Raw genomic sequence first — 26,024 nt, forward strand, 5'->3', positions numbered from 1 at the left:
GAGGCTGAGCAGGTGTGCTGTCTCCCAATATCTACAGTCGAAAATTAGCTATGATGCTTGATGGAGGCCTTTGCATCCCTGAATTTCACAGGCGCAATCCCCGTGACCAGGAGCTTCTTTCTCCTCATCTGCTGCTCTGATCGGTGTCTGACCTTTTATACACACAAGCCCCCCCGTTTGCCGCCCCCACACACTAGCGGTGTGCACAGTCTTCCCGCGCTTTACACACTATGATGGACAGCTCACTCGAGGGACCCCAGCGCCCTTCGGCGCGATGGCAAAGTTACACACACATGGTCACTGGAGGCAACTCTTCTGGCTGTAGTGTAGGAAAAGCACTATACATTTATCCAACGAGGTAGCACTTACTGATTAGCCAGTAGAAAGTACTCCAGTTAAGTATGGTGCAAATCGCAAAAAAATCTGCGATTTCGCGGGGAAATCCGCAAATTCGCTGATTTGTTTTGCGATTTCGCGCGGATTCGCGGACCGCAGATCCGCAAAATTCGCCCATACTTAGTCCATATAGGAGGGAGGGAGTCATAATACGGTTTCCAAAAAAGAACGTCTTTATTTCTGTTTTATCAATACTTTGCACTCCAGCCCAGCCAACGCGTTTTGTCCTGAATTTGACTTCATCAGGGCTGTAATTTAAACGTACATATATACATATTTCTTTTGCCTTTCCCAAACAGATTGCACCATAGGCTCTATAAATTTAAACAAACATTAAATAAGCACATGACTTATACAAAAACATAAACCATTATGACTTCTCACACCCTCCTACAACTCAGAATCGCAAAAAAAATCTCCACATGTATTTTTATATATTACACCCAGGTAAGAGTAATTCATGATCCCATCCCATAAAAAATAAAAAAATAATCTGTATTATGTAGCCTTATGCTTACACCATCTTCTTTTTCCAATATATGTGGCTCTATGAAACGGGATAGTCGTCTACTAAAATACCTTTTTATCAAGTAATTGAAAACAAGTGAATATGTTCTCCATCTACTCAGTTTGCAAAATTGTGTATGACTTATCTGGAATCGGATTGAGCCAGTATGAGTATGGCATTCAAGGAACAGTTTGTCCCCAGTGGGATCTGGAAAGAAAAAGCCAAAAAGAGGGGCTCCATAACTATTTCAACTATACTCCATGAACACATTTATATCACAATCCCAATTTGTACAAGTCACTACTTGTTGGCCACAGTACAACATGCTGATTAAATTCTACACTTGTATCCTACTCACACACAACATCCTCTTGACCTATACACACCTCTATTCTGTACTTTAACCCTTCATTCAATATACTATTCTATACATTTCTCACAGTTACACCCAAAACCCATCCACTCTAATTTAATGGCTTGCTTCGTTAATTCCATCATCCCTCCCCTACAGAGTAACGCAGACAAGAATGCTACGGTGTCTATACCGGACAATAGTTTTTCTGATTGCATCCTGTGCACATTTGATAATGTGCCCTTGCAAATCAGAATCGGGCAAAATTCAAGTCTACCAATTTCCAATGCCCATCATAGACTCTGTGTATGCCTCACCATCCAATCGCTTAGTTGTTTTGGTTCCTGTCGGACAAAACACCCCACACTCATCTTCAGTAAAAAAAACTATGTCATAGGTAATACTGCCCTCCTCATTGCTCCAATTATTTGTGTGTGCACCATTCAATCAAAACACTCAAAATTTCAAATGAGCCATTCGCTGAGTATGCACATATTAGAGGCCTGACAATTCCAACGTCTCCAAAAATCATCTGATTCAGCATTCCGTTTTCACATAAAGCAAGTGTCATATCCAATCACAGGGTTCAAAAATTCAAATTAGCCTATCAACCGATCCTATATGGGAATTGGCAAATTTGAAATAAAAATGCTACCCACCAAGTCATTTGTGTTCTCTTTATTTAAAATGGACTCTATGGCACACCATACAAATTCTTGCAACGCAATAAGAATATGAACATAAAAAGCCACCCAGTCAGGACTCTAGATATTTAAAACAGGCCATTCATGTAAGACTACCATACTGGAAATGTTGTAATCCGATTCCCCTCCCCCGCTATGTTGTGAGAGCAATGAGTTTAGAATGAAAAAATACTATACAACACCACCGGTCTGCTTTACGACGCCAACACCCTCTGCACACTAAACACCGGCCAAGACCTCCGCTGCTTCCAGGCCGCCCCAAAACGCACACATGGACCCTTCTCCTGCCACACCTGCAACTTCACCAGCAAATGAACTACCAAACCCCCAAGGACCGGACCCAACGACCTCCGCTGCATTCTCCTCAACACCCGCTCCGCACGCAAACATGCCGTCGTGCTCTGGGACCTGCTCGACAACACCGCCCCAGATGTTGCCTTCCTGACCGAGACCTGGTGGAACGACTCCTCGGCACCTGACATCGCCATAGCCATCCCGGACGGCTACAAGATCACACGCAGAGACCTCACTAACAGGATGGGAGGAGGAATAGCCATTGTCCACAAGTCCACCCTCCAGGTCCACACCCTCGCAGACGACACCCTCGACACCGACGAACACCTGCACTCCCGGATCCACACCGACCCCAACACCACCCTCAGAGGAACACTCGTCTACAGACCTCCCGGACCCCGGGCCCTTTTCAGCGACTCCATCGCCCACCTCGCCAGCACCCACGCACTCGCCTCCACGGACTACATCCTCCTCGGGGAGCTGAACTTCCAACTCGAAAAAAACAACAACGCCAACTCCGCCACCGTGATCGCCAACCTCAGCCTCCGGCAACTCGTCACCGAACCCACCCACGCCGCCGGCCACACGCTTGACCCAGTCTTCTCCACAGGCATCCATATCACCTTCAACCACACCACCGAACTCCACTGGACGGACCACCGATGCATTCACTTCACCTTCACGAAACCAGCCACGCACCACCGCACCCAACAGCTGCCACGCCGCTGCTGGATGCAAAGTCACTGAGGACCAGCTGACCTCCACCCTCACCCAGAACCCACCCACCGACCCAACTGACACAGACGCCACCGCCCATAATTTCAGACAGTGGATCGACAACTGCGCCAACATCCTCGTCCCGACCAAGAAACCCGCCGCCAACCACCCCAGCAAGAAAGCCACCTGGTTCACCGAAGAACTCCAGATCTCCAAACAAACATGCCAGAAGCTGGAGAAGAAATGGCTCCATGACGCACACCAGACAGCCACACAGCCCACAAGGACGCCATTCGCTGACACCACCACCTCATCAGAACAGCCAAGAGATCGTCCTTCAAAGCCCGACTGGACAACAACGCACACGACAGCAAAGAACTTTTCAACATGGTGAAGGAACTCTCCAACCCCAGCGCCAACACCAATCTCTCTATGGTTGATCAAGGTACTTCTGTATTTTCACCCTGTGTTGGTACCCCCCAACCCCAAATGCTCTGAAATGCTTTCAAATACTTTCCCATCTGCACCCCAAAAATAGTCACTCGGGCTATGATCACTAGTCACCTTAACTATGGCAACACCTGGTGTGCTGGGATTCCTGACTACCTTATGAAAAGCCTCCATATTGTTCAAAACACTGCTGTTTGTCTGGTCCTCAGCCTCCCGACTTGCACGTCTGTGTCTCTCGATGCTAAAGCCCTTCATTGGCAGCCTGTGTGAACGAGCACTCTTTAAACTTCTATGCCATGCTCATAAAATTCTTCACAATATTTGCCCACTCTTTCCTAACAGAAGAATCTCCTTCTGTAAGCCTTCTTGTCTTGTCTGCTACACTGCTTCACCTTACAGTTGGCCAAATTTGCTCCTATTTGCCTTATGAGATCGGTAGGTTGCTCTTTCTCCTATCTGGCAGAACAAAATTGGAACGTTCTATCTCTGCACATCCGACTTATGGACAACTCTAAAATCTTCAAATGGAAGTATTCAACCTGGTTGTTTAAACCTTCTACTCACTTTGCTGCCCGTCCTGCTCCACTTTTAGTTAGGGATTTGTTCCTGTTTCTGCACTAGGATACCCCCTTTGGGGTGGGTGGGCACTCTAAAAATTAAATTAACATAATATAACTCTCATTTGATTGCCATCTTTGGCCACTGATTCCTCAGGAGGAATCTCCGGGGCCATTACCACTGTTCCTAATGTATCATATAAAACCTGGTGAATTATTGCAAGGGCACAGGCGGGGAAACATCCTTTACAACGCAACTTTTACCACGCAGTGCCTTTACGACGCAACTTTTACAACACAAACCATTACAACGCATTGCGCTGGGGGGCGCTCTAGGATAGGGAATAGGTTTAATTTACTATCCAACACCTTCCCTACTATCCACAGGGACTGGAGTTGGAATAGTAAATTAAACTATTCACTATCCAGCGCCCCAAAGCACTATGCGTTGTAAAGGCATGCATGGTAAAAACCGCGTTGTAAAGGCATGCGTGGTAAAAGCATGCGTTGTAACTTCATACATCCCCCCAGGCGATCACCTGCTTTCTCATTTTTTTGAGTTATTCTCGGTCTTGATTGTGGAGCCGCTTTCAACTTTGGACACCACAGAACCGATTTCCTGTCCACAAAACAAGCCACACATTGGTTATTTTTCATTTTTACCAAGGAAGGAATATAAACTTAAGGACAATAAACATAAGATTTAACGCACTGCAGTACAGACAAATTTGGCTGGCTCTGCCCCTGCCCTGCAAGCTTTTTAGAGATGCTATCCTGTTGGGACACTTCCAGGTTTCTGTGAAGCCCAATCCATTCCTTCAAAGTTGCATTTCTTTGTTGTCAATAACACTTGCTTCTAACAATAAATGCACCTCAGCTGTTCCAATCCCACAATCAGCCTGTCCAAAAACAGTTAGGAATCCAGAGGAGAAAGGCTTGGTGTAGCTGAACACGAGGCAATTTTCCTTCGGCAGCCTCCAAGGCGGATGAGTATTTAAGAGCGTGTGCCACTATACACCACAAGACTATTGTAGCTCAAAGAAGAGGTGATGTCTAGCAGTTGTATACACGCACTCATCATACTCCCAGCAGCCATTACCTGATGCTGACCTTGTACTTGTTTTTATTTCAGTTTGAACTCTTTAGACGAGCATTTTCGGGCTAGCGTGGATGAAGATGCCAAAGGGGTGAGGTCACGTGAGGTAAGCCTGAAGCCATTCTTCCACTAGTTCTCAATGTTTTGCTGTCAAATATTGGGCAGAGCCATGCTCCTAACAGTGGGCTGATGGCTCCACTATTGGTACTTCTGTTGCTAATACAGGATTCTAAGGTGCTCCTGACCCTCCCTGCCCCCACCACCAGAGCAATAAGGGCCACGAAGTCCATGTTTATTAGGTCTGCCATTAGCCATGACTATATGATTTTGCAAAAATGATAAGGACCTTTAAGTCAGCCTTTTTCAGCCAGGGTTCTTTTTCTGTGTCATTCACGTTTTTCATCCACCCACTACAGCATACAGCACTGGGCAGTGGAGGAGCCCACTTAAGCCGTTGGCTATTTTCACTGTGAGTTACAGCAGTCTGCCCTTTCACAAGGGATCCATCCATGTACAAAGTAGTTCCCTTCAGTGCCAAGGAATACTATTGCGATGTGTGCATTTGAGACCCAAAAAAATACTTTTGCTTTTAGCCATTTTGTTTATATTAGTGAGGGGGAGCTTCCCCAGCAACAAATGTTTACAAAACCAAGACGAAACAAACTAGTATTTTCAAAGCCAAAGGTCTACAGCTAACACCAGACCTGTTGACTTTGCCAATGATTGTTTTTTCATGTGTATTTGGCTGGCTTACTCTTGGCGCAACTCTCCACTCTCCCTGCCATTATGAAAAGTGAAACTAATATGACATGATCGTCTTGGATCTGTATACCAATAATTTAACCCTTTTACTGCTGGGATGTTTGCACTGGAGCTTTTTTCCAGATAATTGGTGTTAGGTAGTTGAAACAAATGCACCTTTTTAGTTTCTTGAGACACCTATTCAAGCTATATTTTATGAGCACTCAGTGCTATTTATTATTGCAAACCCTACATCAACATCTCATTTCAGCCTAAAGATATCAAGAAAAATGTGGAGACCTTCTAATTGTTTCAGCAAATTTGCACAATAATATGTTGCCTTTCCCAAATGGACAAAAACAAAGGATGTCTAGAACTCTAACCATGGAACTGTTGCCCTGAATGGCTAGAGTTTGACAATAACAAGTATGTATGGTTCTACCATCCACCGTTCCCACAACCTTGATTAAAATAGTACCAACACGTGTGGGTGGGCTGATTGCACAAAGCAGGAATAGGCCAACATTTTGACTCTTTGAGGATTGCTTTGAAATTATGTTGGTTTCAAAAAGTCCTTTCAGCAATTTCTTTGATTGGTATGCTTCCTGAGTACTGGACGAGTTCTGGCCCAAATACTGCAGTTACCCACATCTAAAAAAATAACTAAATTCTAAGCTTCCTTCTTGTGCTTTCCTTGGTCACATTCCAAAGCGGGTCAAAGAGGATCAGGGCTGCTGATTCTCCTCTGTCGAGTAGGAGGCGGATGTCGTCCGTGGCGGCAATCAGGGCGCTCTCGGGCTGTGGCTGGCATGAAAACCGTATTGTGAAGCATCTAACAGGTTATTTCTCTCCAGGTGTTCGGTGAGCTGCAGGTTGATGGCTTTGGTGGGAAAATGGAGCAGCAAGATGGTGGTGCATGATCTTGTTGCTTCCTAGGTTGAAGAGGTGGTGGGGCAGGGTTCAGGGTTCAGTGGGTTCTCTGGAAGTGGATGGAGTTCATGATGGCTGTGGTGTTTGGTTTGGTGTGCTGTTCCTATATGGTGAGATGTTGGCCAGGGGTTTCCATTGGAATGAGGAGGCTGAAGAGGTCAGTATGTTGGGACTCAAAGTTCCTGTAGATAGTGGATATCTTGTTATGGAAGTGATTCGCTATTGTGTTGCAGAGTTCCTTTGAAGGAGGAATCATGTTCTTGGTGGATGTTCGGCAGAAGAACTCTCTGATGATGGTGAAGAGTTCTCTCGTATAGTTGGCGCCAGCCTCAATGCTATCTGCAAGGGCTTCTTTTATGCCACTTTTTGAGTAATTGGTGGTATTTGTTGAGGGCTGACATCAAGGTGGCTTGTCTGTATTGTCTCTGCTGGGGCACCATCTTCTCTCCAGTTGTTTGCAGCTGCATTTCATTGTGCTGAGGTCCGGTGTGTACAAGCTGCCTTCTTTGGTGGATTTGTGTGTTTTGGCTGGTTTGATGGGGCCGACTCGGTCAGTGGTGTAGATCCAGATTTTGAAGTTCTGGACTGTTTGTTCCAGGTTGGTTGCTGTGTTGTTCTGGGTGGTTTTGAAGGCATCCATCCATTGGGTCTTTATCACTTTTCTCCAGCTGCGGAAGGAGGTGCTGGGAGGGTCGGAGGTGGTGTGAGGTGATCCTTTGATAGTTGGACAATGAGGCAGTCAGTCCAGTTGAGTTCTTTGTCATGGCTGCATTTTACTCTACTTTCTGGACATGAAGATAGGGTCCAGTGTGTGCCCTACTCTGTGGGTCTGTAACCATCTATGTGATGCCGATGTTGTTCATTCGCTTCAGGAGGGTGGCAGAGTTAGTGTCTGTGGGGTTGTCCAGATGGAAGTTGAGGTCTCCGAGGAAGATGTAGTGCTTGGATTCGATGGTGAGTGAAACAATGAAGTCTGTGATGGTGCCATAGAGGCAGATGTGTGGTCCTGGGGATCTATACGCCAGAGTGCCATGGATGGTTGTTTAGTCGTCGATGTGGAGTTGGAAATGAAGGTGTTGTATGATCTGCGTGGTGTTGTCTTCGGTGGTGGTTCAGCAGATGGATTCTTTGTGGGTGATGCCATTGCCCCCTCCTTGCTTGTTGGTGCAGTCCAAGAGTGCCATCTTGTAGCCATTGGGTGCTGCTATGGTGATGTGGGGGCTGGAGGAGGGGTTAAGCCAGGTCTCTGTGATGAAGGTCACATCCGGGGCAAGGGTGTAGATGGTATCCCAGATTTCGGTGGCATGATTGCAGAGCGATCTGGAGTTGATCAGGAGGCATTGGAGGTGTTCATGTGTGGTCTCAGTCAGCATAGTGGGAGTGGCGCAGGTTTCTGTGAGTGCGAGAGGTCCTACTTTGCAGGTGAAGAGACTGTGGTGGCAGGTGAACGGTCTTACTATAGAACAAGGAGATGCGAGGCATCAGTGATTGCGAAGTCCAGAGTCCAGGGTTTGGAGATCTGCAATGGGTTGCTGGCGCTGGGCCCGGTCCAGGCATGGACAGGCACAGATGGACTGTCCTTTGGTGTGCTGGCAGAATGGCCGCACTGCAGCCTCCATTAAGTAGGTCCGGAGAGGAGGGAGGAGCACTGGGAAGTGGTGGGAAGTGGTTGGCGGGAAGCAGAACAGAGCAGCAGGCAAAAAAGACTGCAACTAAAATCAGAAAGAAAACTGAGATCTCGGTGACAAGCTGGCTCCTAAGTATTAATCAGCCCAGGGCAGGAGCAGTCCTATCAGCAGTCCGGAGGGAGGAGGCTCAAGGAGGAAGGAGATACTAATAAGCAATGAAGGGGAGCTGGTGAGGTCCTGCTCAAAGGGGGCTGCGCTGCGGCCTCCACTAAGTAGATCCTGGTAGGGGTGTTTTGGAGGCAGATGACAGAAAGCTGATGGCGGGTAATGGGAACGGACCAGCAGGAAAGACAGTCAGCAACTAAAATAAGAAAGAAAACTGATAGCTGGCTGACAGGCTAGTTGCCAAGGATTAATCAGCCTAGGACAGGAGAAGCCCTATCAGCAGTCCGGAGGTAGGAGGCTCACGGAGGAAGGTGGCCCTAACGAGCAGCGAGAGGAGGCTGGTGAGGACCAGGGCAAATGGCTAATAAGGTGCTTAGACTAGAGATATTTGATAAATAATGTTTAGGTAAACACTATGTTCATTCAGTGCTGTGACTGTAGAGTGCATGAGTGGCCAGCAGGTGCCAAAGAGATGCATGCCATTTTCAAAATTGGAAAATAAAGGTTGAGTGATAAATGAATATGGAAGCAGGATTATTCAGGGCATAATACCTAGACAAAATATCCAAACCGTATTATATTAGGGGTCTAGGATTCGCTGCAAGAGTAGAGATTGACAACTCAGTATACCACATATCTTTTTCAAACTTAAATGTTAGACACATTAATGCAAAACAAACTACGGAGGGTTGTCCATCGGGTCAGGTTCTTCATGCCTTATCATTGGCTAATGCATAGATGTGAAGGCGTTGTATAAAATTCCATATCAGATGAGATTTTTAACAGGCACATTTCATTGAAGTAATTAATGACCAAACACTTTTTTGAACGGTACTCATGGTTTAATAGGCTGTTGATTGCATTAATTTCTACAGTCATTATATTTGTACGCACCTGAATACCACTCAAACAAATTATAGTATCCAATAAGTGTAGGTGATTTCACAAATATGCTTGATGTCCTACATGTTGCAAAAGGTTACGCCTATTATCCACTAGAGTGCAGAACCCTATGGCCAGGTTCTGCACGCAACCCCCATTGACGCCAAACTCCCAGCCGCTGGCCCCATTGCACATCTTGCATATTTATTTTCATAATTTTTTTTCCCGTTACCGAGATACTCCTGCAAAATCTTCACTGAAGTTTCACCTGAATGGTACCGCGGGGCCGTGCAAGCTTTACTGGGTGTGAATGGAAATTTACATGGGAAGTCAATGTTTTTGCACCCCCATCCCCCTTTTATTTTGACCCCCGATTCACTGACCACCCCAAAACTTTCCAGGAAGGAGCTATGGTTTCCTATGGAAACTCTGACCTAAATATAATTACACATAGGTCACAGACCTAGGTAATATAAATATATAGATTATGAAATAATGAAGATACATTTAATTAAATTATTATGTTGCATTTTTTAAGAAACTCCAACAGGCTAGAGAAATTCCCAGATCTTGCTGTTTTAATTGTAGGGCAAATTAACATCATCTGATAAAAATCTGTCCTGTTTTCGTATTATACATTAGCAATTCTTTGAGAAAACAACAAATTATTTTTATATAAACCATGATAAGGTACAATATCCAAGTGGGCTATTAATAACAGATGACAAAAACATCTGTATGGAACATTTCTAAATAACAAAACGCAGTCTGCCAATATTATATCCACATGTTTTCCATAAAACCATTTCAGTTTATGTATGTACTTAAAGTGTTGTTGGACTTGTTTATGCCATTGTTTAATTAATCCATTTATTAGGGTTGACACATCTTTGTAAGGGGTTCTCAATGTCAATGTTATATCTGACAAACTTTTCTCCCTATTTGTGGCAAGGGCTCATTCAGTATGGATGAAATGTAGTTTTAGGACACATGCTAACAATCAAGAGCATATTTTTGTTAACCTGGCAACTTAAAACTTGCAGCCCCAGAACCTCTGATTGCAAATGAAAATTTCCAAGGACTTACTCAACTCTAAAAGCCTCAATACCGGCCCACAAGGCAACATAAATACTACTTCGGGCAGTATACCACAAATGTATTGAAACCAGAGGTGTGGTACCAAAATAAGCAATGCACACCAGTAAGCTTTAATGAATGCATTAAATGAGAAGCCCTAGTAAAGCCGATTAAAACAAGAGAATCCTTTCATTGTTATGAAGAAGAATTGTTTGCAATAATTTCCTAATGTAACTTCTAATTGAGATGATTGTTTTAAAGTACACCCCCAAATATTTATATAGTTTTACAGCCATAACCTTACTGATCTTTGAAAGCCAGGAATAGGAGGATTACTTTGTTTGTAGCATGTGTGGCTGTAGATACACAAGCTCTGCATACTCCTACCATCTACTGTAGGGCTCCGGCATTACAACTATATTCAAAGAAGTTTTGAGACACGGCATGTGATGTGTCCCCTTCCTTAGTTTATTATGAGAATGGGCACCGACTTCACCCTGGGTTGTTTTTATCTGCCATCAGGCTAGGACATGTCTAGCAATGACTCTGAGAGTGACACAGCTTTTCAGGCCTCCTTGCTCTACTCTTTAAAACCCAACCTCTAGGTAAACAATCACCATGTAGTTGGCATCTACCTGGCTGTCCTCCAGGGTAAGTGACGCTAGATCTTCTTCACAAGTCAACGCCATCCTGCTTTGACATATCAGGATCAGGCCTTCGCTGACAAGGTTGAGACATCTTTCCATTGCTTCAGAGCTTGCTTCGGAGAATGAAAACAGGTCCTTCATGTATGTACAGGGCATGCTGGTCTACATTCTTCAGTAGACCAGCATTGCGTTTGCAACTTTTGCTTCTCCACTGACCATGAGTCTTCCTGTGAGTCCTGCCTTGCTTTTCACTGCAAGAAGACCCTGAGGTAAAAATGGGAAAGGCACAAGGTATATAGGAAGATGCAACAGCACTCGTTCCTGAAACCACCAACATCTTCAGAGAGCACAGCTCTCTCGACGTCAAAATATGAAACAGGAGAAGCCAGGCCCCTCTAGGGTCCCGGCAGCTGAACCTACACCCAGCCAGGAGAGGCTGTCCTCAAGTTCCTCTAAGAGATGGACCAAAACAGGACATCCTTGGGGATGCAAAGAGCCTTGACCTGAACACAGAAGACTAATAGGGTTGAGTATAACATCAGTGTAATAAAGTCAGGGAAAAAACCGGCAGCACCATAAACAACCCCCATGCAAGGGTGTACCTTAGTCAATAAGATTAGGGGGTGTCAGACTGAAGTTTCCCAAAGAGCAATTTATTGCACCCAACTAAAACAATGGTGGGTGGGCTGAGAAATGGTTTGGGTTAAGGTTGAGTTACAGGAATCAATTTGAAATTTTGAAAATTTAGGAGCAATCTTGGTAGCATTAATACATGTATAGAACCATAAGTTGGCAAAAAATAGTCGCACACCCTGAACCAAGAACATGCTACAAAGAATTATAAATAAGTATTAGGCAATTGTATAAGCCAAGCCCATGACACAGTGGCGCTTTTACAAAGTGGCACAATTAAATATTACACTCACATGGTACACATTGGCATGCATGCAAGCAAGACAACTTAAATAAATGCAGCAAGTGCAAATGGCGCCTAATCTTTGATGCCACTACACTGACAGCACCATTTCCTGTACTAGACATGAGTAATGCACTAAGCTTTTAGTCTTACCTAATATTCACCAGAAAGTATTTGCAGGCTGGACAGTGAACTCTACACTTATCTGACTCAATGACAGTCAGCCCCTGTAGACTCAGAAGCAGTGTTGCTCATGTTATGAAGAACTTCCAGGTTCATACAGCAGATGGGTCAAAATATTTTAAGAGATTAGAGTTCAAGATAGGACTAGTACAACATTTTTCCCCAAACATCAGCAGTTTATGGAAATTCACATCTTTTGCTATTAAATAAAATGTTTTCATGTTGGCAAAGCAAAACATAATTACCCTAAACAATAGGTTATTATTTTAAGGGTAAAATATTTTTGTTCTTAAATGTCAAATGTCATCCTAACAGATTTTCATCTTGCTTGAATTAGGAGCACCCCACCAGACCATAGTTGGGGTGGAGGGATGCCCCTAAATGTGGTCTTTTTGATTATTTAAGAGCAAAAATCTTCTTTGAACAACCGGCCTCAAAGATTTAAAACTTTTCATAAAGAGCAAAGCACCTTGGCTATTCTCCCAGGGATGAGCATCCCACAGACCCAAGCCCTGTACTCTTATCAAACCTGTACCCATGTTTTTGTGACATTGGTTGGCAGATTGTAACATCGTCTGTGGTTTGTGGTTGATAAATAAGAAGGTATCATGGTCCTTTGCTTTGTACACGATAGACAGAACATGGAATATTAAAGTGTCCAATCTTGGTCTAAATATTTTGGTGCCTAGAAGTCTAGTGGTCCCAATTTTCCAGTTGCTGCTGGTGGACCTGGTGGCAAAACATCAAAGCCAAATATTTCAGGAACCAGATGTCATGGCAGAACAATTATTATGTCTGTGGGTCTGGAAGGGTTCATGGCACACTTCTGGATAGTATCAGTAACTTTTAAGGTAGGAGCCTACCATTCCCTCTCTGTCCTGAGGCGCCCCACCAGAGACAACCACTCTGCAAGTGGAAACTGCACCGGCGGCTAGAGGATGCCAGTGGCTCCCTGTCTTGAGGTGTCCTGGCAGAGGCAAGACCTGGGAAATCACTAAACAGATTGAAACTTGGAGCTTAGCGTGGATACTTCCACAATTTTCAACATTTACACGACAGGCTATTTTTTTTACTTTTGTACCTTGGTGCCTGCTGTTGCTGCCTCATTGAATAAGTATGCCACATGTTAACTGCCATTGAACTTGGTGGATCAAGGACTAGGAAGGTCCTTTAAATAAGGTAGCTCTAGTTAGGACAGGAAGCGACACAGCATTAACAACCTGTTGAGAATACATATGCCCATATGCCATGTCTGCATATTTCATCACCGTGCAGGTCATGTAATTGACCCCATAACACCATTTTGAATTGGGCTGCAGCGCATACACAAGGATGAATATTCCTATATATATTGTTGCCATCCAATACGTAACTCCAATGGGTAGCACACACAATCAGGAAGTATTTGTGCTCCACAGTGCTATATATCTTTTTGAGGCACTGAATGTTTGGTCACAGAAGATACAGTTATGATCTAATATTTAAGGTGGGGATCAATTTACCATACATTAGGCCTGGCATTCTTAAGGTGGTCTTCCCCCAGACTGTGCGCCTTTTACCTCTTGTTTTTGCTGATTCTTTTTGTTGGCCTTAGGACTCTGAGGACTTTACCAGTGCTAACCAGTGCTCAAGTGCATGTGCTTCTCCCATAAACCTGATTAAATTGGTGTATACCTGATTGGCATATTTGTTGTACTGGTAATTCCCTTGTAAAATGGTATACCATATACTCAGGGCCTGTAATTCAAATGCCACTAGTAGGCTGAAGCACTGAGTGTGCTGCCCACAGAGTAGACCTGTCTATGGCCTGCTACTGCAGTGCCTGTGTGTACAGTTTACTGCCACTTCGACTTGGCATTTAAGCTACTTGCCAAGCCTTAAACTTCCCTTTTATTACATATGTCACCCCTAGGGTATGCCTTAAGTAAGCCCAAGGACATGGTGCTATGTAAGTAAAAGGTAGGACATGTGCCTTTATGTTTAGCATGTCCTGGTCCTGACATACATCCTATTTTGTTTTTCACTGCTCGGAGGTCTACTCCTCCTATAAGCTAGCATTGGGAATTCCTTAATACACTTTTAAGCTGCAATTCCTGGTCAGAGATGACTAGCTGTTTCATATGTTTGGAATGGCAATGATAAATCCTCCTTACTGGTGAAGTTGGATTTAACATTACTGTTTAAGAAATGCCACTTTTATTAAGTGGACATTTCTCTGCACTTACTGCTCTGTGCCTGACAGCCTGTCTCCAATACAAGTCTGGGGTGAGTCAGAGCTCCACTTTGTGCATTCCCTCTAGACAGCCACAACACAGGAAGGATGGGTGTGCCTAAGTCCACTTCTACATACATATGCATTCTGATGGCCTTGCCTGGGCAGGATGGAAGGGAGGGGATAACACTTCACTTGAATAGGTAATGTTCTGTCCCAAGGACTAATGACTCCCCACAGATAGCCTGCAGACAGAACTGGGTTGGAAGGGATACTTGTGCACTTCAGAGAGCTGCTTTGAAGTCATCCCCTCATATCAAAGGCACTTTTGGGTATAAGTACTGGATCTCTGACCCCCTAAAATCAAACTCTACTGGACTTGTAACTAAAGCTATGCCAGAAGAACTTCTGTGCTGCTTAAAAGTCTCAACTGGACTGCTGATCTGGAAGGCCTGCTTTTCTGTTTGTTACCCTGCTACTTTATGAAATCTGCCTTTACTCCAAATGATCTGCAAGGGCTTGTTGGATTGCGTCCTGTTGCTTGAGAGTCAGGGATATCAGAGTTTCTCCCCCTGCTCCTGTGCCTGGCTCACTGGAAGTGGTCCAGATAATTACAACATCGATTTCGTTGCATCTCTTGTCTGCGGGTTGCAGAACCAGTGTATCAACCTGGTTGCAGGAGTAAAATCGTCACATTACCTCGGAACCAGCGCTTTGCCTCCATAGATCGAAGCATCGGACAGTGTATTGACGCTGCTGCACCTTGGTGAGATTGATGCATCAACTCAACAGAGAGGCAGAATCCAGCGCTTAGCTCGATGCCTCTCAACTCTGGCACCTATCTTCAGAATTGACACATCACCTTCACTGCATGGAGAAGATCCACGCATCTCACTGTTTGTGACCAGGAAAGTTTCTGTCCACTGGGGCTGCGAGGGTTCTGTAGCCGGCCGGTGCACTATTGCCATTGGCTCGAATTTTGAGATTGCCCCGGTCCAGCATGACGTAAATTAATCTTTTAAGCGCTACTTTCTTCTAATTGCTGTACTGCATTTATTCTTTTAAAATTCAATATCTCAACTTCTACAGATTGGATTTTTGTTGTTTTGGTCTTGTGTTCAGACTATAATAATCTTTTTTTCTAAACCTGATTGAAGTCTTTCGTGGTGTATTCATTGTGTTACTGTGTGAGTGTGTTGCACAAATACTTTACACAGTGTCTCTTTAGATAAGCCTCACTGCTCTGTGTCATGCTACCAGAGGGTGAGCACAAGTTATCTTTTACTGTATATCTAGCTTACCCTGACCAAAGTGTTGCTTCCAGGCTGGCTGGTGTGCATACCTCTACAAACCACAAATCCTACTTCTAACACTGTTTCTCTACATTATTTGAATTTCTAGAACTCTGCTATATTTTGAACTGCAACTCATTTGTATATACATTGCACATGGTTTTTTTTGGTTGTAAATCACATAAGTAACTTGGAGAAAAAAACATGTTGAATCTTCCATCACTGCATCCCTTAATGGTTACCGAGGGTTCACATCAATGTAATGGGAAATGTGGAAAAAATACTTTGCAATTACGTATCTACATTTGAGAAAGAGGTGTTTTCACGATAAAGGAAAGAAAAATCTTATTACATGGCTTATGACAAACATCTACAATTGAATAGAAAAAAAAGATCTAGAGATGAAGGAAATGTTTTTATCTTGCTCCAGAAAACCTAGACATCTATGTATCACCTACTGTGTGTGTACCATTGGACTGTTATAACTTGTATCGCAGGAACCAAGAAAGTGGAAGATTATGCCTCTGCATTAAGAAGCTAGCCTTGACGTGTAGAAGGCAAATTGTACATGGTTGAAAAAACCATTGCTGCTTGGTTGGTTGCATGAAGGGGAATTTGGGCATACTACTTGATTCCAACATCCCAAAACCTGTTTCACTAGTGGACAATGAACTGCAAACTGGGAAATATGTTCTCAAGAAGTTTCCTTTGGTATTCTCTTCCATCCTCCTTGAGGGCCAAAAATGAGGAAGGACATGTGCCACTACTCAATAAACTGCCAGAACCCAGACTGTAATACAAGGAGAGGCAAAGACTGTCTCCAAAATAGCCTCGCATTGCCAAGGGTGATTCTGTAATCTACACAGGCAAACTGTTACCCACTCATGCACAAGGCAAGCAACTGCGCATGAAGAAAAATAGGGTGACAAGCAAGGTTCAAATTTGCTCTCACTCTGTATCATGAGGCCCCCAAAAGTAGTCAATGTCGATGATCAGGCATGGACACGCTCTGAGGCCCTTCCTTACACGCCAGTCCCATGAGATCTAATCACACTGAAAGTCTCTCTAGATGCTGGCAGAGTGTGTACCACTATTGTGTGGGCAGAAGACACCAATGGAGAACTGGACTCATCACGAATACAGGAGCCCAAGCTGATGGTGCAGATACACCACACAGTCCAGTCAGCAACTGAAACACCAGTCACCGCTCTTGCAACGCTCCACATAAGAATGAATAGTCGTCAGTAGGGACACAGGCTACAGGAAGCTGCTGGTCGCGAGGTAATACAGACAGAATATGGTTAAAGGTAAAATACAGGGCAGGATCCAACAGCCAGCAAGGCACGAACAAGAAGTAGACAGAAAGGAACACAACCTTCGAAGTTCTTCCCCACGCTTCCTTCTTCCCTGCTCATGATCCTGCTTTAGGATCCACAGCAATAAAAAGAACCTCCATACCAGAAGCATCTACCTGAGGGGAAGAGAGGCTGTCAAGCACCGGTATTTAATGCCACTCTTTGATTGTGCATTGTTCCAGTAGAATGAGTTGCTAGCCTCTCACCCAGTACCACAATGAAGTCCCTGTCAACACCCAGAGAAGTATCAATCCAGTTTCCAAACCAAGTTCTGACGCCACAAAGCTCCGCTCAGTTCAGGTTGCATCTCACCACCCATGGTTCCACCAGTAAATTGAACATTTAAGTTTGACATGTGTCTGTTATTTATCCATCAGACTCTGAGATGGTAAAAGAAGTTCTGTTTTGTTAAGATCTTCACGCTCCATCCCAATTGGATGGGTGGAGTGCTAAAGAGAGACATCACCGCAGAGCATGCATCTTGGAGAGAACCAAGCCCTGAGCATGTTATGTCTCACCTCAGACCTGGTGGCCATGAGACTCTGCTGAAATGCTCATTAAAGATTACTGAGGATATCGCCTGGCTAGGAGCGGTTCAAAATTTGACTTGACTCAGACTGGGAGTACAATGCTGTAATGCTCTGGGGATATTCTAGGTGCAGTGACAGCAAAAAGCACCAGCCAGTCCATTAACGGTGAACATGCTGATCCAACTTGCTCGCCAATATGGCATTCAGTATCCAGGATAATGATTCACCTGCCTTGAAATGGCCCATGGGCGACTTGGCTATGGTTCGTTGGTGGCCTAGTGATGTTCAGCAGTGGTACACAAGCAGCCTGTAACAGAGCACATTCAGCCTCACGCCAGCGTGCCAAAAACACATCATCGAGAGAAACAGAGGGGATATCTTCACAATGGCAGTCTTCCCTAGTCAGGAATCCCATGTAATGCCACCTGTCTACCACACCCTCGCGAGTTGCATCATGTACTAATTTGACCCATTGACTGCATGAACACATGCAATTTACATGTGTTTCAACAGTGATCGCGAACTGGCACATGCATGAGAGAGTAGAGTGAACTTTAACCTTCAGGCATTCATTCACCTGCCACGCATGGATGTATGACGTTACAACGCATACTTTTACCACGCATACCATTACAACGCGGTATTTACAACGAATACTGTTACAACGCATAGCGCTTAGAGGTGCTGGATAGTGGTAAGTATAATTTTATATTCTAACTCCAGTCCCCGTGGACACTAGGGAATGTGTTGGATATAAAATTATACTTATTCCCTATCCTAGAGCGCCCCCCATCGCAATGCGTTGTAATGGTATGCGTGGTAATGCCTGCGTTGTAATGGTAGTGCGTTGTAAAAACTTTGTTGTAACAGTTGTATACCGCCACGCATACATTTATGCATTGGAAATGTGAAACTATGATTGACTTCCTGGACACGTCAGTAACTAGTATATGTGCCTGGAGTCAGTGGACAGGTTAAACTATGAACTCACGCAACATCATTCCTTTACGGTTGCTTTCTTTAATCTGAGCACTCACCACTGGTCTTTCTGTTGACCCTCCAACACTTTCAGACTTATGGTGGTATCCTCTGCTGTTTGTTGCCTCTTTTCCTCTTGTAACCAACTAGCCTTCTATGTCTGTGTGTCCTGCAGAGGTCACCAACGTAAATCCTTTCAGGTGCACCTTTTGCTGCAACACTAGTTTTCATATCACCAATAAAACAACAGTGAAGATGCTTGAACATCAGTTACCTTGTAAACGCCACCCGCCTACTGGAGTGTTAAAAAACGCATTTCAGTGCCCTTAAAGACTTGGTGTAATACTTATATTGAGAGCTACATGTAGCTCTGTCCTCTTTCTTTCCCGTTGTCCTCCTCCAAACGCTGGGCACACTGAAAAGTGAAATTTAGGGCTGGCGTTAGCCACGATCCTTCCTTTTTACTACGATTATGTGCAATATACTCATGAATAGGGCATTCGGCCATCCCGCTTCATCCATTGGTGGTTGTTGTGCCATGCAAATCTTCCCCTGCCCACTTCCGCATAGACCGTGGCGCAGTGGGTCAGCCCATTTCAGTCATTGGCTAACTTCACTACGAGCGACTGCATTTTTTCTTTCACGTGAAGCAAATCCGCCCACAAAGTAGTTCCTTTCCATGCCAGTGACTGCTATGGCAGAGTCTGAGTTTTTAACACCAAAACAAATTTTTGGTTTTAGATTTTTTTTTTAAATATTCGTGAGATATTCTCGCAAGAATGTATTCCAAAAATCATGACAACACAAATCTATTGGCTTTGTTTTAAACACTGTGCGATTATAAAGGAAATGCTTAGCATGCTCCTGCCATTTTATGGTTACATTTGGAACAGTCCATAAAACCCTGAAAAACAAGGCGCATGTTTTTATTGCCAAACAAATAACTTCTGCCCATTGTCGTTCTTCTTCACTCAGTTTTATTTCGCATGTATGCACATGTGGGCTTCATTTTGATCTGCACTTTCTGAAAGTATTCCTGTCGACAAACTTTGAAAACGTGCATGGAAATTTCCTGCTACGCTCTTGTGTCACATAGCAAGTTTTATTTTTGGGCTTTTGTCAATGTCGATAAGGTTCGCCATCTGGAATTGAATCTTGAATATTTTCTGTAGATCCAATTCATTTAAACATTAATGTAGGTGGATTCAAGTTTCCCAAAACAAAGTCTGGTTTGAAATAAACGGAACAAAAATATAACTAACACGTACAACTTAATATAAGTATTTGTGTTGATTGATGTTTCTCCCCACCACCACTATTGTATTGTGGAAAATGAATTTGTCTGTTAGTATGAGTTTCTAACCCGGTGTAGAGTAGCAGTGCTTTACCCGCTTACTCCCTTGAAACCTGTGCTGCTCTCTGAAAGAACATTTTTGTATGGGGATTGGTTTGGATCAGCCTAGACGTTCAGGAGATGATTGTTTTTATTTTGAGGGCTACAAAACTCATTTGTGAAAATGGTCTTCTGCCGATACTCCAGTTTAGGAGGAGAACAATCGATGCTTTTCCAAAACGTTGTCAGAGGGGGTATTTTTTCACTTGGCTGACGTGTGGCAACAACTTTTGTGATACTCAGACCCGCACTCTTCACTGTTACTTAGATTCTGTGGGGTACTTAAATGCTCAAATAGACCAAGCGACATTAAAGGGGGCATCAAGTGTAGAGAAAAGGTGATTCGCTTTACCAACAATAGCCAAAAATAGGCATTTAGAATGTTGCTTTGTTTGATGACGTCTGCTTCGGTTTTAAAGCCTATTGTGACATCATACTGTAGATGGTCCCTTTAGGGAATCTCTTCAGATAGGAAGCTATATCTTAAACTCAACCCCACCACCTTTTAACGCCACAAATAGCTGTTTAATGTAAATAAGCGCCTTTATATTAGATCTACAGAGCAAAGGCAGAAGTTGCCTACCTAGAATACGTATTTTGCCTTTTGTTATCTATATACCTTGCAACTCACACGGTACCACCGTGTGATACACGATATCTGCTCCCATCACATCATGGTAACCAGGCGAGGAGCCGACATCACACAGTGGCAGGGAAAACGATGACACACCAATAATGCCTTCAGCTTCCAGGATAATGATTCACCTGCCTTGTACATTGACCATGCACAGTTAATCCCATTGTAGTTGTGAGATGCAGGGCCAGTTGCCTGTTCCATGCGAAACTGGACATTAAACCCAAGTTGTGCAAAGTTGTTGATATTTTTTTCAGCAGATCTGAGAGGTGTCGTGCTTCAGTAGTGTTTGGAAGGCAAGAGGCAGTGTGAAAAAACATATGAGTTCTGCGTGGATGCAGTTTTACAAGGGCAAATAATTCAACTGCATTGCACTCCTCAGTGCCCTGTAAGAGATGGAGAGAAGGTGGAAATAGAGAGAAACATGTGAGAGAGGAGAATAAAAAAAGTGGGGAGAGTGAAAACAGGGAGAGCGAGCAAGAGACATAGATATACCCCAAAGGGACAAATTCCACAATGAAGGAATTTGTCAACACTTAATAAGACGTGATTCAATCAAACAACTGTCTGTGAAATATCAACTGAGCCCCCTTCCAGTTCCACTTTTTTTTTAAAGCTATTTCGAACTTTATACATGTGCTGCACTTACACCAAAAGTAAGCTATGCTCATTCTTTAAATTGGTTTTGCTACAGCATGGTACATTTCATTCTGAGTCACTTGTTGGTCGTGGCAGCACTAGTGTTTTGTTTAAGGGTTTTGTGCAATATGGGCAGGGCCACTGGAATTATGCGGCAGGAGAGGACCAAATTACGCGGCAGGGTTGACTAAATTATGCAGCAAGAACAGGCAAATTGTGAGGGCTACTTTTATGATAGAATAACTTAATTTTTTAGTAATTTTGACATATAATCCTGTCTGGGAAAAGATTTCACCTTATTAGTACCAGTTTAATATCCCAATACAACAATAGAAAACTCAAAGAGGACCAGCCAACCTTTGCGAAGGGTCTTCTGCTGCACAGGAACGTTTTTCACCATGCTTTTAGTAATTTTTGATCTGTTTAAGATGTATTTATTTTATTTATATGGAGACAATTTGTTGAGTAAAATCTGCAGATTATGCAGCAGATGATGGTTTATGTGACAAATGAGGCAATTACATTATTATGTGGAAAATGCCACAGCCGCAGAATTGCATAATTCCAAAGGCCCTGAATACTGGGTTGCAAACCAGTGCCCTGAAATGCATGCGCTATGTGTTTGACCACTGTGACAAGGCTAATACGGGTTGCCACTTATTCTCTGGTAGATAGCTCCTTCTGTGATGAATGCCAGCTTGTGAGGGTAACAATCATTGACTGGCGGTCTAGCTGAGATATTTAACCCGTTGCATGCTCATAACGAGCTCAGTTCGTCATGAGGCACGGTCGCGCTGTTTTCATGACGAGCTGAGCTCGTCAAGACCATTGCGCCGCGCCCACGCGGGGATAATTCCCCTGCTGTGCTGGGCGTTCTATTGGAACGGGCGTGGTCATGACGAGCTCAGCTCGTCATGACCACAGCGCCACCGTGCTGCATGACAAGCTGAGCTCGTCATGAGCACTGCGGCGCTGCGTTCGTCCCCGCCCCCCCAGCACAGCAGGGGATTTAGTCCTGCAGGGAAGGGGTTAATCTTGAGTTTTGTATGTGCACCTTTAGACCATTGTAAAGGAGATAGAGATAGAAATGTAAAGAAAGGCAATCTGGAGCTAGGATGAAAAGGAGGAATAGGAATGAGACTAAGGGATGGAGAAAGTGTGAAGGGAAGGTATTAAAGAAAGAGAAGATGTGAAAGAGTGATAAAGAAAGAATGAGAGGTGAAGACAAGACTAGTATTAAATAGAAGACAGGAAGATTCTGACAAAGTGTCACAGAGATATAGTTAGAGAAAGGAGGACGGAAGGTATGATGGAAAGGATGAGAGAGCAGAAGGAAGAATGAGAGAAATGGAGATGGGAAAAGTGCAATTTTTGAATTCAAAATGAATTATAAATGCATCCGTTTAAAGAGGTTCCACTATCCTAAAGAAGTAGCTTGGCTCTAAAATTCATTGAAATACAAATTTTCATCATAAACAGTTACATACTAAAATGAAGGAAAAATGAAACAATAAATATGAATATTCATGGTATATGTTTAACAGAGGCTCTTTGGTCCTTTAAATACAAATGCAATCACACAGAAAGAGCTATGAATACAATTTCAACTTTGCCATGAAGTCAGGTGGCTTGCAATAACATATGATATTTAAGTACATCATCAATGCTTATTTTCTTAGTCTTCACATGGGATTCCACAACCTTTGTTTTTGTTCTTCAAGTCCTTTACACGAATGTACTTCATTATTATGTAACTTTTAAACTGACTACTGTATTAGGTGAATAAATATTATTATTGAATTCAAGGGAATTATGAAAGGCACTTTAAAGTAAACACCATAGCTGAATAAACAGGAACAATATAGATAAAGAGAGGTGAAATGTCAACCAGAAAGGGATCCTGGGCACGGCATTCTGCAGTGCTCAGATGTGTCTCTTGTAAGAGACAAACCTGAGCTGGGGAAAGCTCTAAGTAGGTCAGTACCAGCATTTGTCTACGTGGACATTTTATCCCGTTTACGTTCCAGGAGACAAAGTTGACCTTACTGTCTCTTATAAAAGTTCCTGCCATCAGCTTGCAGACCCTTGGCGCTGGCTAAACAGACATTTCCTAAAATTCAGATGAGACGAGGTATATATATATTTTTTATCCACTGCTCCCCACCCTGCGCACCCCACCCTCCCTCCCCCCACACCCTGTGACCTCTTCCCCCATAAGGAGCCCTCCTTTCCAATAGGCTAAGCCTATTTGATCACCGCTCCCTCGGGTTTCTTAGGAAATACCTCAGTACATACTAATGAGTGATTCTAGGACCTGATGCCAAAAAGCCTCCATAATTTCAATGCCCTCCCCTCTACCCTCCATCTCCATTTTGATTTTAACAATAAGGGCATCCACCTCCTCAGCCACGCGGAACTGGTGCATGTGATTATTCCACATGACATGCAATGATGCAGGAACCCGCAACTGAGCCTTGGCTCCCAGACTTTTTAACTCCTCAAGTCACTTCCCCAACTCCCACTGTCTTGTTGCCGTGATGTGTGTAATATCAGATCTTATAGAGAAGGAGAAGGGGTTTTGACCCATGGATGTAGAGGTTATGGTGCATCCTTGAGAGCAGAAAATAAAATTAGCTCCTTAACCGAGTATGACAAAAAGTTAACCAGTATCTTCCTGGATCTTTGTCTGCCAGGATCCTCTTGCGATGCACCCTTTGAATCTTGTGCACTAGATCTATGCTAGGAGAATTTTTTAAGATTGTTCCTTGTAATAAAGAAATCACAAACCCCTTTATATCTGACTCCTCAAGGGCTTCAGGGATATTTAAGAGCCTTAAGTTATTTTTCCTCGAGTGGTTTTCTAAACGTTCAAGGTCGTCTTTCAGTTCCTTATTTTGAGCTGATAACTTTGCCATATCTGTGAAGGTGGTATGTATAGCTTCCTTAAGTTTGGGGATCTCTGACTGTATTGCATCTGTCCTCATGGTGACTTCTTCCAGTTTTTGAGCCAAAAGTTCACGAGACGATTGAATAGTAGCCTGGTTTGCTTCTGACACGGAAAATCTACTGGCCATCTCAGCATGGTTAGTTTCCGACACAGTAAACCTGCTTGTCATCTCGTCCTTCATGGCAAGTAGTAGATCTGCCAAAGAGCGAGTCGTAGAATCTGAAGCTACATAGTTCTCAGTGGTAGCGTCGCTTATGACGTTAGAGATGTTAGTAACTTCCTGCTAATCTTCCTGGGTGTCTGGTATTTCCAAGGCAGAGTATCTGTTGGAGAGGCACACTACAGGCTGAACAGCAGTTGCAATCACAGATACAGTTGTTACAAGCGCACGTGAGGCATCGGAACTCTCAACTAAATTACTGAGGAACCGATCATTTTGACCTCTTCAAATTGCTCTGTGGGATGGTAAGTGTGGTTTCTGAAGCTAGGCTAGTTTGGTCTAAAGGGTTACTTATCCCAACTTCTGGAAGACCTTGTGAACTGTGCACACACCCCTGCGGGCTATTCTGGATAACAGTCTTTGTAGGCTCACCAGCAGTTGAGATAGAGGTAGACACTACTTTATAATAAGATTTCAGAGATGGAGTGAGAGAGGCCAGGAGGGGAAAGGGAAAAGGCAGGGGCAAGAAACCTCCTCCTCTCTCAGTTCCTACTCTATTCACTTGACTCAGCTACAGTCTGCAGTTCACTTGTTTTTTATGTGCCTATTTTCTCATGCGGTATTTCTCCAATTGTAGGAGCCTCAAGATGTCAGACTACGGCAGCCGGCAAGCATGGAGGAACCACTATCAGCTGCACTGAAAGATCATAAGCCTAAAAAAATCAGCGGCACCAAGGAGAAAGCAGCAACATCCAATGACACTCCCTTTGTATACAACAATGAATCTCTGGACACCACTGATCTTTAACCTCAAGGATTAGGTGGGTCTGCGAAGGGACTTCGAATGACAGACTGCATTCTTGTTTAAAAGATGGCCACCTACAGTCTGCAAGATTGCGGACTCCAATCTGGTTTCAAAATGGCAGACTCCATTCTAACCTCAAGATGGCAGAATTTGGTTTGATTTCAAGATGTTAGCCTTCAGTCTGAAAAAGAAGCTTTTGAATACCCATTGCTCTGGGGGAAGGAGAGAGCTTTATAAAAGAGAAGCATTCCCAAAATTGATGTTAAATGTTAACATTTGCACTCCTTACTTAATTACCTATAGTTAACATGTTCCATTTCTGGGTATGATTTCACTATTTGCGCTGGAACCAATCTGCTCTTTTCTAATGCTAGTTACTGAATTTACAGTAGATGTGCCTGAAATGAAAACTCAGGCTTTGCATTGGCACAATCTTTCACTTAGTTAGCTTGCATTATGAAAATGAAGCCCCCTCCGAGATGGTGATTTGCATACGACGCTATGGCAAGTAAACAACTTACAGGATCACACTGTAGACTCAGCACTTTTGGTGTTTTCCTTGTGATATTGTATGAGCTGTTATGGCAATAAATGTGTAACATATTTGGTGGTACATTATCTGCTTCCTGTACATTCTTAGCTCAAGGCGCTGGGATGCCCAAGGGTAGCTATGCGCTCTACAAATCCACTTCCAAATTCCAAATTCCAAAAGGCCACATAAAAAAAAACTTGGCAAACAGATAAATACAGTGGGAGATGAAGGTTGAGAGGCCCTGGTGGTGATTCAAGTTGAGCAGTTAAAAATCTTTCTCTTGCTTCCAGGTACAGTAAATGTG

At 43.7% G+C, this 26,024-nt stretch overlaps 1 protein-coding gene across 2 annotated transcripts in view; it reads left to right on the forward strand.

The window, feature by feature from the left end:
• The window catches only part of CDHR2 (cadherin related family member 2), a 464,115-nt gene extending 438,309 nt beyond the window's left edge, over positions 1–25,806 (forward strand). For both annotated transcript variants that reach the window (XM_086931759.1, XM_086931760.1), the window contains 2 exons: positions 5,111–5,180; positions 25,021–25,806. In XM_086931759.1, coding sequence (XP_086787885.1) covers positions 5,111–5,180; positions 25,021–25,191 — 241 coding nt within the window. In that variant the 3' untranslated portion in view covers positions 25,192–25,806. The remainder of the gene's footprint in view (positions 1–5,110; positions 5,181–25,020) is intronic.
• Positions 25,807–26,024: the final 218 nt, after the last annotated feature.

The sequence above is a fragment of the Lissotriton vulgaris genome, chromosome 7 (assembly GCF_964263255.1).
Source record: "Lissotriton vulgaris chromosome 7, aLisVul1.2, whole genome shotgun sequence".
Lineage (NCBI taxonomy): Eukaryota > Metazoa > Chordata > Amphibia > Caudata > Salamandridae > Lissotriton > Lissotriton vulgaris.